A 16,995-nucleotide genomic window follows, 5' to 3' on the forward strand; every position below is an offset into this window, starting at 1 on the left:
GAGAGGAGAATCGAACTGAGGGAGCTGTGCAATATGTTTACTTGTAATATGCTGTTCAGCCACTAGATGTCTCCATCTGCAGCACAGCGCTCCAGGCAAGTTGTAGGTCCCTGGCAAACCCGGGAGATAAAGTTGGAACGCAAGCTGTGCGGAAGCTTGTTTGCTTGCGTGCATGGTTGTGTTCCTTTAAACAATGCCTCCTGTTGAGAGGGACTGAAGTTCCGTATCTCAGGGCAGGGAGATGAAAACTGAAGGTGGGTATTTAAACCAAAATACCCTGCTTCCTAGCATCTTCCTGTGAAGAGTCCCAGCAGGCCCTCTGTTAACGGGAATGGCTAATGCAGGGCTCTTGTTGTCTTGTCTCCAAAACATGCCCTGGTCACCTGGAACTGTGTCACTGCTCTGTTTTTACAATGTAAGTCCTTTGGGGCAGGGTCCCAGATCTCCCTGTGTGTTAACGGAGGCCTCTGAGCACTGGCTGCACTAGGAATAAATAATAATGTAGTGTGCGGTTATTCTCTACCCCAGCTCTTGAGGGACCAGCAGAATCGGTCCCTGGATCATTGTATTGTGTGGGACAGGAAGGGTAAAGTTGGGAGCAAATCTCAGTGGGGTTGATGGGAATGCTTGTTAGGCAGAACCTGCAATGGCCTGGTGTGTAAGAACTGGGCTCTGATTGCAGGCATGGAAAGGGCGAGACAGGAGACAGAGCTGGGGTAATAAGCCACTTGCTTTCTCCTTTGATCAGTTGTGCCAAGCACAGCGCCCCCTGGTGGGCTGAAGGAGGCAGTTGTTTTTGACGCTGTTTCTCCCTGCCTGTTTTTTGACTAATAGCCAAGGCTGCTTCCTTGTTGCAAGTCACTTGCTTTCCTCCATGCCTTGCCAAGGGACGGGCTGCTTCATGAACTGCTGACCCTGCGTGTGCATCAGGCCAGAAAGCACCTTTACTCAGAGAGCAGGAGTCAACTTTTCTGGTCTGCTGAGTGCCGTCCTCTGCCCTGAGCCACTGCTACAGGCGGGGAGAGGAACCCTTTGTCTGCCGGTGAGCACGTTTCCACACTGCAGGGGCTTTGCTCCTCCACTCCCATGTCCCGGCCGATGTCGCTGTTTTTAATTATTTGTAGTATTAAAGCACCTGGTTACGACCAGGGCTCTGTCGGTGCTGGACAAACACAGAACAAAGACAGTGCCTGCCCCAAAGAGCCTCCAATCTAAATAGCAGGGAATCTGCTCCCCAGGGGGTGGGGTTCTTCTGTGGGTTGGGGGAGCCAGTGTTGCTCTGGGAATGGAAAAATGCGGCTTGACTGCAGTCAGCTGCGTGGTGACTGTAACGCCCCACAACCACAAAGATTGGTTGAGACGCAGTTAAGTGCAGTTCAAAGGATACTCTGAATTAAACACATCCTTCCCCCCCCCCCTTCCCCCCAAAGCATTAAAAACTGGAAATCGGTAAATTTAACATGCTAATCAACAACTCCGGCACACAGACCATTTTGCAGTGATCAGCATCCAAATAACCTTAACTCTGCCCTGGATTTGTGTTTGGCCTTTAGAGCCCAATCCAACTCCTCCTCTTTCCTTGGACTTCAATGGGATTTGGACTGGGCCCCTCCTTGGTTTAACATTCCAAGATGTTATAAGAGGTATGATTGCAGCTTGGGTTGGCATCCCCACCTAGTTTTCATCTAGCTAGCATGGCTAAAGATAGCAGTGAAGATGCCGCGGCAGCTAAGGATGGTGTATTAAAACTGTGTCAACAATTGTAGGCTGTCACTTGAGATTTCAAGGTTTTTCCAGCTGCTGTGGGCAGGTTACAGGGCTCCGTAGGGAAACGTGCAATCTGGGTCTAGCAGCAGTCAATCCACGCCTGCGTTTGCGTCTGTTTTGGGGGGGTTGTGTGTGTTCTCGTTCTGAATTCTAAGCAAGAAAGTTGTGTTAAGTTGCAACCTTCCAGGGAGGGGCATTATGTTTTTTTTTTTTTTTTTAAATCTAACTTCCCTATGTGTCTGCTGCGAATATACGCCTGGGTACGTACTCGCATTACTGGCCCACACCAGGCTCCATGCCAGCCGGGTCTTTGCTGCTACCGTTAGCCATGATAGCTATATTAAAGCTAGCCCTGGTGGGCCTACCCGAGCTGCAGTCCCCCACCGGTTGCAGGGCCGACCTACACTCAATTATCCAAATGGAGGGTATGCATTTATTATTTGCTCTGTTCCATCAGATCTGATGGCTGGGTATGACCCACCTACTCCCTATCTTTACTGTCATGGCCCTGGTTTTGTGGCTTGTTGAGTCTGTGTCGGTACAGCAGCGTGGTCTCTAATGGTATTTTGTCTAATTAAGGGTGACATGGAATTATTTTGCTCTCTGGAAAAAGACCGCTGTTCCCTCCTGCTTATTCATAGATCAGTAGACGGTAAGGCCGGAAGGGGCTGTTAGATCATCTCGTCTGACCTCCTGTATAGCACAAGCCAGAGAACTTCACCCAGTGACTGCTGGATAGAGCCCACTAGTCTGTGTCTGGCTAACACGTCCCTTCCAGAAAGGCAGCCGGATTGTGTTAGAAGATAAGGTGTGGGGAAGCAACGTAATCACCCTCGCTGGTCAAAGTTGGTGCCTGATTCCTAATCTGAATTTGTGTGGCTTTAACCGCTGGCTGTTGGGCTTTGTTCTGCCTTTCTGCACTAGAAGGTGCCGTAACACTCAGAACAGAGCTGGGCTTCTTATCCAGCCCTGGGTGCCCCTCCCATCCAGCAATATGGGAGTGGAGCCCCCGGACACCTTGTTGTCACCTCCCCCAGGTTAGACCCGCCTAATAGAACTAGGTAAGATGGTGCAATTCTCCATCGCTTATGCAGTCCCTTACAGCAGCGCAAGCCCGAGGTCAAATGTCGCCAACTTAACATGGCAGCGTTTTTTGCAGTGGTTGAAATGATTCCATAAGCTATAGGGCAATGAAAGATAGTCGCACTGCTTCTGGCCTTAGTGGGAAGGGCCCCAGGCTGTGACCCAAAAGACTTGGGTTCTATAACCCGGCTCTGCCACTGGCCTACTGGGCGACCTTGGGCGAGTCGTGTCCCGGCTCTGTGCCTCAGTTTCCCCATTTCCACCGTGAAGCCGTTTGAGACCTGTGGATGAAAAGCGCTGGATCAGATTAGCCGGGCAGATGACATTGGGGTCACCTTGAGCGGCTCGTATCTGTATGGAACGCCGTACTTTGGTATGAATAAGAGGAAGGTTTTCTGACCAGTTCGACGGGGAAGCCACGGGATGCGTGGATAAGAGTCATTCAGGCTGGGATGATGCGCGAAGCAGCTGATGAGCTAGTTGCCAGGTTCCTGTTAAATTTAATCCAGTCCTTGGGGCAGTTTTGAAATTCCCAGGCACCGATTTTCTAGCTAATGCCTTTACGTAGACGGGAAGCTCTTTGGGGGAAGGACTGTCTATTTGTTCTATGTGCAGCGCCCTGGGGCCCTACTCCATGATCGGGGCTCCTAGGTGTTACTGTAGAAGAGTGGAACACATCTGCTGGATCTCTTTGGTTCCATCCCTTGCTACAGCCAGCCCAAATGGCATTCAGAGGCCTATGGAAACCTGAGTCCTGCCCTTAAAGGCACATAGAGTCAAATCCCACTTGGCCCTGAATCCGATCTCCCTTCTGCTCCCCTGCAGCTGTGACCGCTTCAGTCCCGCTCCGCAGCAAGCTACGCATATGAGTCAATTGCTGAGAAACCTCTTGGCTGGCCCTGGGGCTTGAACCTGGGCCCTCCCTAGCTAAGCACATGAGTCTCCAGGGGTTCTCCGGACAAATTATTCGGTGGCCTCAGAGTGCGGCCACCAACCTTTCTGGTGGCCACGCTCACACTTGTTCTTAAAATACTTGATTAGCTTTAGGAAAACCAACAAATGATGCACATCCCCACGTCCAACGCATTGTAGTGTATTTATGGCGAGCTAGTCAGTCTGGTGTGAAAAGTGATATTAACAAACCTACGTGTATCACTTTTCACAGCAGACTTACTCGGCCCCAGCAAGCCTGGGGACATATTAAGCCCTGGATGGGGGGGTCGGGAGAGGCAGCGGGAGCCAGGGGAGATTGGGGGGGGGAGAGGGTTGCCAGGGCAGACAGTTGGGGGCTGGAGCCTGCAGCCCCACAGACAGAGCCTGCTGCCCCCCTCCCCAAAGCTGAAGCCTGAGCCCCATGCCCCTGGGAAGGTGGGGAACTGACCGGCTGCCTGTTCCTTCAGCTTTGTGCTCCAGGGGTCTCCAGATGGGGGCATGGCCCAACCCCTGCTGGTGGCCCCAGCAACCAACACCAAGAGGGTGCATTGCTGCCCTCCCGGCTCCCACAGTCCCAGCCCAGGAGCCTGTGTGGCCACGAGAAAAGCCCCTAGAAACACTGCTCTACAACAGGCACAGGGGGGGATGTGTAACGCCTGCTGATCCGCAGCTCCTCCACGGCTGTAATTGGTGGGTTCAGTGCCTGGGCCTGGGCCGGGTGGATGTGTGGTTGCGGGGAGAGAGGGGAGTGTGTGTGTGTGTGTGTGTGTGTGTGTGTGTGTGTGTGTGTGTGTCTCTCTCTCTTAAGCTGTAGCCACTTCTGAGCTCTGGAGGTCACTGGGTCAATCCCCCGGTGCCTCCGCTAAGAGGTGGCATCACGCAAGTAGCGAGCTGACCCATGGGGGCCAGGCCCAGCCTTGCATTGACCCAAGTGACTCCTGCAGCTAGTTACGGGGTTAAATTGCCCAGGGGCTGAGCGCCCGCAGCTCCGATCTGCCGCAGCTGGAACAAGGGGCGCTCGGGGCCGAAGGTCAGCCCCTTCTGGGACTAATCCTGCCGGGGGTGACCTGCCCCAAAGCCAGAGGAAACGCGGGGTGCTCAAGACCTCCTTGGCTACGACCCTCCATGGGTTGCGGATGGATTCGGTAGGGGCGGTGGGGACTCTACGGGGCGTCATTAAAAGCGAAGTGTCCTTTGGGCTTCCCCGGCGAGGTTCAGCGCCCGCCCAATCTGGGGCAGGGCGGGGATTGTGTGCTCTGGGATGGGGGTGTATGCTCAGGAAATCTGGGCCCTACTGGGGCTTTAGGGGAGGGATAGACACAGCCCCCCACCCCCAAGTTCTCCCCTGCACCCGCTTTGGCCAGGTGCAAATGACTCCCCAGGGGGCAAGGCCGGGTGAGACCTGGGCCTGTGAAGCACCGAGGTGACTAAGTTCTGCAGATCATGTGAAACCGAACACCCAGCCAGCACCGCTCCCTGCAGCCCGCCCCACTCCCCGGCCAGGCCCATATGCAAATCTGAGTAAACCCTGCATGAAACTGACAGCCCATATTTTCCAGCCGCCTGCTCGACTTCCTCAATCCAGCCAGCATAAAAAGAACTAGCAGGCGAGCAGAGGTGCAACATCGCGGCTCTCATCTCCGCTTGGCGTCTCTTCGGGGCACGGAGAAGGGGTTGCTAACTTTGGTATCCGAAAGCAGCCATGACTTACAGGTGAGCCCCGCTTTCCTTCTTAGCAGCAGAGGGGGATCTGATAGCGCTCCAGACATAGCCGCCAGGGTACCTGTGGGGTACGATGCAGAAAGCTTCTCCTACCTGTGCCCTGTGGTACAGATTACAGAGTTTTCCTTGGGGAGCAGAAGAGGTTTCATAACCCCAGGCAGTAGCTTTTGCTGCTCTCAGAATAGGTTCTTTGTTCGCTTTCATTTCCTTCTTCCCCCAAGCAGCAGGACCAGCCTGCAGAGGCCTGGGGCAGTTTAAGAAGTTTGCTGCTGGGGCTGAAATTCGCCCAGGCCCAGGGGAACGGAAGCAGTTTGGGAGCCCGGGTTGATAGCCCGGCTTGTAAACCGAACGGGGAGTCTGGCTTGTTGTTAGTTTTATGGGATCGCTTGGAGGCTTTCCTGGGCTTCCATTGAGCTAGGTCCGGTGCATACTTGGAGTGAGAAACAGCCCCCGCCCTCAAGGGCCTCCACTCAGAATTGACCAGGCAGACAAAAGGTGAGAGAGGGGAAACTGAGGCACGGAACAGGAGACGTGACTTCTCCTAGGGTCAGCCAGAGACAGAACCCAGATGCTCTGCGCCCAGTCCAGTGCTCCAGCCATTAGACCGCTCTGGTGGTCCCTGATTTCTGAAGGATTTAGCAAGCTGAGCTCAGCCCGGGGAAGGCGGGTGGTGGCAGAGCGGGAGGAGCCGTCCGTTCATCCTGGGTCCCTTGCACGCTGGGTGTCGGGCAGGGCTGGAGGGTGGACGCGGGCAGAGGGAGCTGAGGTGAGCGTGACAGTGGTGATAACGCTGGCTGTGACGTGGGAGCTCGGGGCTTGATCCCAGGAGCTGCCGAGGGCAGGAGCGACCGTCAGGGGACTTGCATTCTACACCCAGCTCCTTGCCCCTGGGACACGTCCCTTCCCCACGCTGCCCTGCATTTGCTAGGCTGGGAAATGGGGAAAGCAGGCTTAAGGGGAGGCAGGGCTGCCCAGTGATTAGAGCAACTGGACCGGCAGCCAGGACACCTGGGTTCTTTTTCCCAGCAGGGCCGCTGACTTGCTGCAAGACCTCGGGCCAGTCCGGGGCTCATTCTGTGCCTCAGTTTCCCCATCTGTAAGATGGCGAGAACGTTACCCGCCTGTGGGAAATGCCTTGAACTGGGGGGAGCTGAGGCAGCAATGAGCCGTGGTGGGTTTTATCCCGGGCCGGCCTTCGCCAGGCTGCGCTGCTGTGAAGGAGAGTTAACGAGCCCCGCCGGCTTGCCCTGCATTCCTCCAGAATCTCCCAGGCCTCCGCCAAAAGGCCCTAATGGGAAACAGCTGCTGGGGCTCACGTGACGGCTGCTTGTGCATCCGACGGGGGGGTCCAGGGGCTGGGATCCGGCTGGTGAAAGAAGAGTCTGGTTCAGGTTTTCACTGACCGGCCCTGTGTAAACCCCTCCCCCTGGCCAGGCTTTGGGGAGTGGAGTGCTTCTGAGGGCTCCGTGTCGCCAGAATTCAGGAGCAAAGTCCTCATTCTAGTCACGGGGCAGGCGCGGTGCGGGATGGGGCAGGGCCGGAGCCCCTCCCCGGCCCCGCAGCAACGCTAGGCCCCAGCTACCCGCAGCCGCAGGGGTAACGCACAGGAGGCAATCGCTCGAGCTGCAGCTGGGTTAGAACAGGGCGCTAACGCCTGCCGGTGGCATGACACCCCCTCCCCTGTGGGTCATCGGCCGGGTTTGAACTTTCAGCTCCGCAGCCCGGACTTCCACCACTGGAGCTAAAAGGGCAGCTCTGGCAGCTGTAGTAGGCTGTTGTCCTCTATGCGGACTGGCCAGTAGAGGGGGACCTGGCCTGCATTTTGCCATGTGTTGTGCATGCAGGGGGTGCAACCTATACAGTGCCAGGGGGATCTGTACTGACCCAGTGCGGTTGGAGGTTGTCCGGGGTGGGGTGTGTGTCTCGTGTCGCTTTATCCTGTCCAATGCTGACCTCCTACATTGCCCTGCTCATGGCTTTCCCCTCCGCCCTCGCAGGATGTGGTGGATCAGCCTCTTAGCCCTGCTGCTCCCGGCAGTGAAGGCCAGCGTGTACCCAGAGGAGGCGCTGGATTCCCAGTGGGAGCTATGGAAGAAAACCTACCACAAACAGTACAACGGCAAGGTACCCGGGCTGGGGGAGTCTGGCAGCTCCATATGGGTCAGGACGCTTCGGGGACTGGGCTTCAGCATAGCGGTGGGGCTGAACACTCGGCAGGCCGGGCCCCAAAAGCCGCCGCCGCACTGCTAGCGCGCAGAGCGATCCAGATCCGTCTCCTCTGCTAAAGACGGTGGGGCTGGTTCGCCCTCCTGTGGTCGCCGCTTGCACCGCTGCAGAGCTCTGCCACGTCAGGGGGGTCGGTAGCACTTTACACCCACTCTGCCCCAGCGTCTATGGGTGCGGAGAGTGAGGCCCCCTGCGGCCGGAGCACTGAGGTTTATTGAGAACGCGGCAGCTGGTTTTCGAGTGGCCGATCGAGTGCTTTGAGGCTGGAAAGGTGTGGAGTGGAGGGATTAGTGTTATGGGCAGAGCGGGTCTTGTGGGGCTAGAAGTTCAGTGGCAGAGGGGTTATGGGAGACCCCCGAAAGAGGGTAAGACGTAGCAATGGGGAAAGGCCGAGTGGCTGTATGACCCTGAGGGAACGTAGGACTAGAACTTAAGGCTAGACTAGACCCTTATGAGCCACTAAGCCTGACCCTCCTGCATAAGAAGTCCCAAGTTATCCCCTGCACGAGGCACATCCAGGATTTGAACCTTGGCCCGCTGGCACACAAGGTGAGGGCCATCCACGGCACCCCCAGCCACTTGTTAGAATCCTAGAATATCATGCTTGGAAGGGACCTCAGGTGGTCATCTAGTCCAACCCCCTGCTCAAAGCAGGACCCAATCCCCTGACAGATTTTTGCCCCAGATCCCTAAATGGCCTCCTCAAAGATTGAATTCTCAACCCTGGGTTTAGCAGGCCAATGCTCAAACCACTGAGCTATCCCTCCCCCCAGGGACGAGGGACCCTGTTACTGCTTTGGCCAGCCCGGGGAATTCTAATGAAGCTTGAAAGCAATCATGCACCGCCTGGATGTTGACTAGCTCAGTGGACTGGGATAGAGGCGGTCAGGTTTAGTGGGTGGAGCAGGGGTACAGGTTGGGGAACAAAGCCAAGGGTCAGCACCAGAGTCAACTGCCAGTTCCCAGAGCCAGGGATCAAGCCAGAGGGAGAACCAGCAATGGAAGCTGAGGGTCAGAGCCGAGGTCAGGCGCCAAAGGCCGGAGCCGAGGGTCACGCCGGAGTCAAGGGCAGAAATCTGAGGCCAGGGTCGGAGCCGGGACTGGTCACTGAGGACGGGAGGCCAGCACGGTGGGAACAGGAGGAGCGAAAGCAGGGGTGAGGCAGGAGCAGAACAGGAACCAGAACTGGGTGCGGGGGCCAGGCACAAGCGGGGTCCGACACAGCCACAACAGGAAACCACCTGGTTCCTCAGACAAACTTCCTATTCCTCCTCCTTAAATAGCATAGCTGGACCAATCAGTGGAGCTGGGCGATCCTCCAATCAGAGCTCCTGGGGGTGGGGCTATAGCCCTGGTAGCTTCTCAGCCCAGTGGGCTTCAGTAGCCATTGGGTGGCAAGTGTCTGGAGACTCCCAGGCCTGGGTTCAAGACCCAGGACATCACCTTGCCAATCCAGGGCTATATGGGAGGCCCTATTCCAGTGCTCTCGATCTCTGCGGTGCACTGGGACAGCGATAACTCTCACCCCTACCACGTGGGCTCCAGACCCTGCTGTAGCTCCCAAGCTAGCGCCGGCGGGAGTCTGAGCAGGGTCCGGCCCTTGGTGTCCAATGGCCCGGTGTGTTTCCATTCCTGAATCCTCCTTGCCTCGCAGATGGACGAGCTCTCGCGGCGGCTGATCTGGGAGAAGAACCTCCAGTACATCACCACCCACAACCTGGAGTTCTCTCTGGGCACCCACACCTACGAACTGGCCATGAACCACCTGGGGGACATGGTAGGTGGATGACATGCCAGGGTATTTCCGAATCCTCTGTGAATTATCGCCAATTGCTGCAGCAACGTTACCCTCTGTCCGTCTATCCCACGGTCATCGCCGGGGTGTTTGGCTTAGGGTGACCAGGTGTCTGGTTTTTGACTGGAACGCCTGGTTGAAAAGGGACCCTGGCGGCTCCGGTCAGCGCCAGTGGGCCGTTAAAAGTCCGGTCGGCGGTGCCGCGGGATCTCAGGCAGACTCGTCCCTACCTGTCCTGGCACTGTGCTGCGTCCCAGAAGCGGCCAGCAGGTCCATCTCCTGGGTGGGGGACACGGGGCTCCGCACGCTGCCCTCACCCCAGAGCCCGCACCCCCTCCCAGCCCCCAACACCCTGCCCCAGCCCGCAGCCCCCCTCCTGCACGCTGAACCCCTCCTTTCTGGCCCCACCCTGGAGCCCTCACCCCTTCCTGCACACCGATCCCCTGCTCCAGTCCAGTGAAGGTGCTGCTGTGATGCATATGCTAACAAGGTGGGGAAGATCTCACCAAGCGTCCGAGTGCAGGTCTTTGTTCCTATCCCCGTCTGTCCGTTCACCGAGTCTGGCCGCCGGACCCTAGTGGCACAACCTGCTTTCCCATCTGAATGCTTTGACCCCTGGGTCCATGCCGCACCAGCTTAAACACTGTTCACAGCCGGGCAAGAGAGGGGAATTCTCTCTTGGCAGAAGCTCGTTTTTCTCTCCACCCAGGGCGGGTGCCAGCCCGGCAGGTTTAGCCATGCTAAAGTTCTCCTCTACTGTGCAATTCCCCAGGCAGTGCCTTTGGGTCACTGCCCCTGCCGCCCTGGGCCAACGCAGCTCTGGCCCACTGGCGACTACAGAACTGTCCGCCAGTGCCCGGTTTTGCCAAACGTCTGCCTCTCCTTCCCTAGACCAGCGAGGAGGTGGTGCAGAAGATGACGGGGCTGAAGGTCCCTCCGTCGCGTGGGCCCAGCAATGACACGGTCTACGTTCCCGACTGGGAGGAGAAGGTGCCGGACTCGGTGGACTGGAGGAAGAAGGGCTACGTGACGCCCGTGAAGAACCAGGTAAGCGGTGCTGTTCTCCGAGCTCGGCGCTTCCTTGTCCACTCCGGTTGAACCGTATGGCTGCCCTACGCCGCACTTCGCTTGTTGGCTGGGACTTTTCAGGACCAGCTCAGAGAGCCAGTGGCCGGAGTCCGGGCTCCTTTCCACGGAGGTGGAGTGGCTCCGGATTTACGCCAGGGTGACCAAGATCTGACTCTGACTGCTGTGAGATCCTTACATTTCAGTGGGGGAAACAGCCACCAACGCTGGCTGCTTTCTGCTCTCCCTCTCTGCCCCTCGGGCTAGGAACAGCCTCTCACTTCTGACCATCTCCCCTCCTGTGCGCCAGGGTCAGTGCGGCTCCTGCTGGGCTTTCAGCTCCGTCGGGGCCCTGGAGGGGCAGCTCAAGCGGCAGACGGGGAAGGTCCTGGGTCTCAGCCCGCAGAACCTGGTCGACTGCGTGACCAACAACGACGGCTGCGGGGGCGGCTACATGACCAACGCCTTCGAGTACGTGAAGGAGAACAGGGGCATCGACTCGGAGGACTCTTACCCCTACATCGGCCAGGTCAGTGCCCCGGCTTTGGCTCTGCCTATCGACGTGGCGACAGAGATGAGAGCAGTTAAGATGAAATTTAATAGTGAAAAGTGTAAGGTGATGCATTTGGGGCTGACTAATAACAATTTTAGTTACAAGCTGGGGACGCATTGGTTAGAAGTAACGGAAGAGGAGAAGGACCTAGGGGTTCTTGTAGACCGGAGGATGACTATGAGTCGACAATGTGACGTGGCGGTGAAAAAAGCCAATGCGGTCTTGGGATGCATTAGGCGAGGTATATCTAGTAGGGATAAGGAGGTCCTGCTTCCGTTGTACAAGGCGCTGGTGAGACCTCATTTGGAGTACTGTGTGCAGTTCTGGTCTCCCATGTTTAAAAAAGATGAACTCAAACTGGAACGGGTGCAGAGAAGGGCCACTAGGATGATCAGAGGAATGGAAAAGCTGTCGTACGAAAGGAGACTAGAGGAGCTTGGGTTGTTTAGTCTGACAAAGTGAAGGCTGAGAGGGGATATGATTGCTATCTTTAAATATATTAGAGGGATTAATACAAGGGAGGGAGAAGAATTATTCCAGCTTAGTACTAACGTGGATACCAGAACGAATGGATACAAACTGGCCGTGGGGAAGTTCAGACTTGAAATTAGACGAAGGTTTCTGACCGTCAGAGGGGTGAAATACTGGAACGGCCTTCCGAGGGAAACGGTGGGGGCGACGGACCTGTCTGGTTTTAAGATAAAGTTAGATAAGTTTATGGAGGGAATGGTTTAATGGTAAAACATAGTAGTCAAGGAAAGCCAAGCAATGGTGGGTAAATAGTATAATGGCTAACTGGGTCGGGCTGGAGACTCTTGCCTATATGCTCGGGGTCTTACTGATCGCCACATTTGGGGTCGGGAAGGAATTTTCCTCCAGGGCAGATTGGCTGAGCCTCTGGAGGTTTTTCGCCTTCCTCCGCAGCATGGGGCAGGGATCTCTAGCAGGAGGGTCTCTGCCGATTGCAGTCACTAAAAACAGGATTGGGGACTTCAACAGCAGAGTCCAGGGAAGGGGTAGGGACGGTTTTATGGCCTGCAGCATGCAGGGGGTCAGACCAGATGATCATAATGGTCCCTTCTGACCTTAAAGTCTATGAGTCTATGAGTTAGGGGCGGAGGGGGGGATTATGGCTATGCACCAGCCCAGGCGTCAGGTCATCTTCCCCTGACGCCAAGGGCAATGCAGCCGCTAACGCCTTGGGGTAGAATTTTGCAAGGCTGGGTGAGAGGGTCTCCCACCTTCTTGTCCAGAGGATGGCAGTGAGTGGAGCTGGCTTGATCCAGCCCAGATAAGGGGTAGTCACTAGATGACAACTCTAGTGACCATTGATTTCCTGCTGTCCCCTTGCTGCCGCTGGGGAAGTAACCTGGGCCGGCCCTGCCCTGTCGAGATGCCTCCCACTACCTGCCTGCTTGTGTAGCTGCCCGTTGGCAGCTGCTGTGCGTCTCCTGCAGACGCCTGATGCAGGGAGCTGTGCCATGATCTAAGAGCCCCTGGGACGGGGCAGGGCTCCTCACCAGACCTGGGCAAAACGTCCAGGACACCTAGTTTACTCCAGGACAAATGCAGTTTTGGTCGAGGCAAAACGAGCCCCGATTTTGACGTGAATCGCTTTGGCCAGTCACCAAGAAGAGGCGGCGGTGGCGATGGTGGTGCTGTGCCCCCCTTTATAACTTCTGGCCCTGCCAGGGCACTCCCTTGGCAGGTGGGAGCCCCCGTTTCCAGGCCCGGCTCCCCTGAACAGCCCCAACCCCGATTGCTTTGATGCATCAAAAACACCAGAAATATTTCCGATTTGGTTCAACCTGACTTGAAAAAGCAGTTATTTGCCCAGCTCGACTCTCAACTGGGCCTCCTGGCTATCCACCAGCCCTGGCTACTCATCCCCCTCTGCAGCCCAGCTGTTCCCCGCCCTGGCTCTCAACCTGTCACTCCTAACTCCCACGTTCCTCTGCAGCCAGCTCCCAGGCTGCTGCTGGTACTTCCTCCAGAGCAGGCCCCCTCTGGTCACACTACCCTTTTCTGTGCTGGAGAGATTGTGAGATCTGTGCTGGACGGATGTTGCACTTACAGTTCGCCCAGTGCAGCAGCAGCTTCGTCACAGAGCGAGCAGCGTTCCCCGGTGCACCCAGGCTGCTGTGTACTGACCCCGTCCCCGTGCCCCAGCAGGGCAGGTCTCACTTAAAACCCGGGATGGGTTCTGCAGGTGTCCTCGTCTCCCTGGGACAGTTGTTCCAAACTCCTGACCAGGATGATGGAGGGTTACCAGGTATTGTGCTCTTGCCTGGCTGTAATCACAAGAGCAGGCTGGGAAATTCTATTGATTTATTTTCTCCCCAGCGCAAAATTTGGATGAAATTGAAAACGTTTTTGTTTTCCACAAAGTTTTTTCCGAGTTTTTATTGGAAACCAAAATTTTTACATGTGGTTTTTTTTTTTTTTTTTGCAACCGGAAACAGGAAAAATGTCAGCCGGTCGGTTCTCTCAAACCGGCCAGACCTTTTCAGTTTTGGTTGCCGAAAACTGGAGGGGGGGCGGGAGAGGATTTTCTATAAAACTTAGAAAAAAAATCATCAGAATCCCCTGGAAATTTCCAAGTCCACAAAACAGCCAGTTTCCATCCCCACAAAACCTCCTTTGACAGTGAAATTGCAACCTGCTCTCTCTGCCCCCTGCAGGATGAAAGCTGCATGTACAGCCCTACCGGAAAAGCCGCCAAGTGTCGCGGGTACAAGGAAATCCCAGAAGGGAATGAGAAGGCCTTGAAGAGAGCTGTGGCCAGGGTGGGGCCTGTATCTGTGGGCATTGATGCCAGCCTGTCATCCTTCCAGTTCTACAGCAGAGGTAGGAAGAGTTGAACCTTATGAGTCCCAGGTGATGGCCTGGGCATTGCCCGTAGGGTGAGGTCTACTCCGCCTTGGCTTTTGCTGGTGGAAGGGGGTGTCAGGTAAGTTGGGCGTCAAGGGGATGGTCAGACCCCACTCTTCGCATTTCATCCCACTCCATCATCACACCTTCCACCCTGTGCTGTGCAACGCCACGGAAATGCAGCCACCTCTGGGGTGGAAGGCAGCCGCTGGGCAGACAGATGAAGAGGAGAAATTTTGACCAAGGGCTTCCCTTGATCTAACGCAAAGTGCCAGCAGATCTTTAACGCACAGGTAGAGCCAGACAGGAGCTGGGTTCTGGGATAGCTTCTCCCACACAGTGAGTTGTGTGTAGTGTGCCCCCTTGTATGCTAATGATGACGCCCTGGACAGGACGTGTGTGTTTGAAGGCTTGCGTGGCCAAGCTGCCTGTAGGGTGAGGATCCTGCTTTCCAATGGGCTGCCTTGTAACAATCAGCGTAACTACTAACGGCACCTAGCATTGATGGTAATGCTTTGCATGGACAGCTGATGACATTTAAAAGGTGGCCAAATTTGAAACGGATTAAAAGGAAATATTTTCCTAGCTTCCAAGGCCAGAAGGGACCAGGGTGATCATCCAACAGGGGTAGTCGATAGGCGGACTGCGGGCCAAATCTGGACTGTTGGACATTTTTGAATGGACCCCCAAATCTTTTTTTTATTTACTTATTACTATTTTCTATGAAGTCTGGACCTTTGACTACACCTTGATCAAGACATTTGGACTTTGATTGCCTCTGATAGTCTGACCTCCTGTTTAACACAAGCCATAGGACTCCCCTGAATTAACTCCCGTTGGGCTGTTTTACTAAGATAGGCCATCTAGTTCAGTCTTGACTGTAAAATTGCTTGTGAGGGGGAATCCACCGTGCACCTCGGTAAATTGTTTCAGTGGTTAATTAGCCTCACTGTTAACAACTTACATTTCATTTCCAGTCTTTTCCACACAGAGTGTAATGGGGCTGCGGAACTCATCGCCACAGGAAGGCGTTGAGACCAAGAACTTAACAAGATCCCAAAAGAGCTGAGACCTTTATGTAGATAACACGCACAGCCAGAGTTGTTGCCATGAACTCGCACTGTTTTTGGAAGGGATATTAAACCTTGTGCTTCAGGATTTAATAATAACAGGCACTAGATAAGAGCTAGGGGTTATCGGTAGATCTCAAAGCGCTTTGCCAAGGAGGTCAGTATCATTATCCCTATTGTACAGATGGGGAAACTGAGGCACGGAGAGGGGGATGGGTTTAAGCCTAGCTCTAGCTATTAGAGACCAGGATGAGCTCTAACATGGCAGGCAGATTATCCCACATCCACCAACTGTGGGGATCTTGTGCTATCAGAGACAAGATTCTGGGCTGAGGGGCTGGTCCAGTCTGGTGATTCCTATGTCCCAAAGTGCTGTTATACCCGTGAGTGACTCCCGCCTTCCGTCCCCCAGGTGTGTACTACGATGAAAGCTGCAATGCTGAGAACATCAACCACGCGGTGCTGGCTGTGGGATACGGCACCCAGAAGGGCAGCAAACACTGGATCATCAAGAACAGGTAATACAACGCCAGCCAGTGCCTTCTAAGGGCGCCTGCCTCCGAGTGCAACCGCAGTCTCTGCCAGGAGCCCCGTGGTGAGGAAAGGTGGCACTGGGCCAGGGTGATCTTACAGAGCTGGGGGAAGGGCTAATGAATCCAGGCAGAGTTTTTCACTCCCTCTCCTTTCTCTCCGCAGCTGGGGAGAGGGATGGGGCAACAAGGGTTATATCCTGATGGCCCGGAACATGAACAACGCCTGCGGCATCGCCAACCTGGCCAGCTTCCCTAAGATGTGAGCCCGCCGCCCCGAGCACTGTTCCAAAGAAGCGGCTGGATTCCTGAGCTGGCATCGTGGAGTATCCGCATCTCTGACTCAGCGTCCGCGGCTGTCTCCTCCTCGGCTTCTGTACTAGCCTTTCGTGCTTGCCATTTTTTATACTCTGCCCTTCTCCTCTTGATTTGCAAAGTCAGACGCGGGATCGTCCCTGTTCTAGGAGCCCCCCTCCCCCCCAAAAAAACCGTAGCCATCTCCCTCCCCCTGGGATGCGTGGGTGAAAGAATCAGTCTCTGCGGACAACAGATGCCATTGTGGGGATTAGAACTCTCGCCCAGCAGCTCCGGAGGAGCAGGTCTCTACCCATATGAGCTGTAGAACTCTAGCCACCGCGTCTCCAAAATCCTGGATTTGCTCCGTGGCCCCGGCGTCCCTCATTCATATGCACCAGTCCCCGTTACAGCCTGTGTGATGCACGCCCTGCTGCTGAGTTCTGTCCTGCCCCACTGTAGGGACAGACAGACGCACACAGCTGAGAGGGATCGCGTAACCCAGATTCTGAACCCTTGGGATGCAGCAGCAAAAGGGGGGAGGTGGCCTGGATTCCACCTCTGGCGGGGTTCTGCAGGTGGCTTCATGTTTCCCCCTGTCCTTGTTCCACTGGAGACGTTGCCTCTCTGGGGTTGGAAGGGGAGGATGCTTTGCTGTGTTCTAGCACATATGGCAGCAGCTGTGCCCACCCCGTATCCCATGCACACTTGCAGCCCTACTCCGGTGTGACAGGTTCTGGTGAGACTGACATGATTTTGTTTTTAAATAAACCCAGTTGGGAATAACCCGTCCCTTGCTTGGTGGTTTGCTCTGTATCCCGGCTGAATCGTCACTGGGGCATTGATTCAATGTTGCCAATAGCATCTACAAATACAGATCTCCCGGTTTGGTGTCAGGTTGGGTAGTGCGAGGTGACACCCCGGCCCTGTTCGTTGCTTGCCTGTCCTGTTAAGCCTCGACCAGGATTCCCTTGGGCCTTCCATTGGAGGAGCTCAACGCTCTTTGAAAGCATTACAAATACAGGGTAGTCCCTGCCGCCCGATGAGGCGGCTAACACAGCCGATCAAAAACTTTGCATCCAAACT

The 16,995-nt window shown here is 55.4% G+C and overlaps 1 protein-coding gene across 2 annotated transcripts; it reads left to right on the forward strand.

Moving 5' to 3' along the window:
- The first annotated feature begins 833 nt into the window (after positions 1 to 833).
- Positions 834 to 16,700, forward strand: CTSK (cathepsin K). Of its 2 annotated transcripts, XM_005293685.5 has the most exons (9): positions 834 to 1,042; positions 5,343 to 5,496; positions 7,503 to 7,629; positions 9,386 to 9,508; positions 10,418 to 10,573; positions 10,902 to 11,120; positions 13,826 to 13,991; positions 15,498 to 15,603; positions 15,782 to 16,700. In XM_005293685.5, the coding sequence occupies exons 2-9, from the start codon at positions 5,486 to 5,488 to the stop codon at positions 15,879 to 15,881; spliced, it is 1,008 nt and encodes a 335-aa protein (XP_005293742.1). In that variant the 5' UTR covers positions 834 to 1,042; positions 5,343 to 5,485; the 3' UTR covers positions 15,882 to 16,700. The 2 variants fall into 2 exon arrangements, with proteins under 2 accessions (XP_005293742.1, XP_023962770.1); XM_024107002.3 differs by lacking the exons at positions 834 to 1,042; positions 5,343 to 5,496 and adding an exon at positions 6,974 to 7,138.
- The last annotated feature ends 295 nt before the right edge of the window (positions 16,701 to 16,995 follow it).

This window comes from Chrysemys picta, chromosome 20, assembly GCF_011386835.1.
Source record: "Chrysemys picta bellii isolate R12L10 chromosome 20, ASM1138683v2, whole genome shotgun sequence".
Classification (NCBI taxonomy): Eukaryota; Metazoa; Chordata; order Testudines; family Emydidae; genus Chrysemys; species Chrysemys picta.

Bases quoted from the DNA above. Each gene is read 5' to 3' on its own strand.
- CTSK (XM_005293685.5), top strand. The intron at 7,630-9,385 runs GTACCCGGGCTG...CTTGCCTCGCAG, and splicing joins ACAAACAGTACAACGGCAAG to ATGGACGAGCTCTCGCGGCG. The intron at 10,574-10,901 runs GTAAGCGGTGCT...CCTGTGCGCCAG, and splicing joins TGACGCCCGTGAAGAACCAG to GGTCAGTGCGGCTCCTGCTG.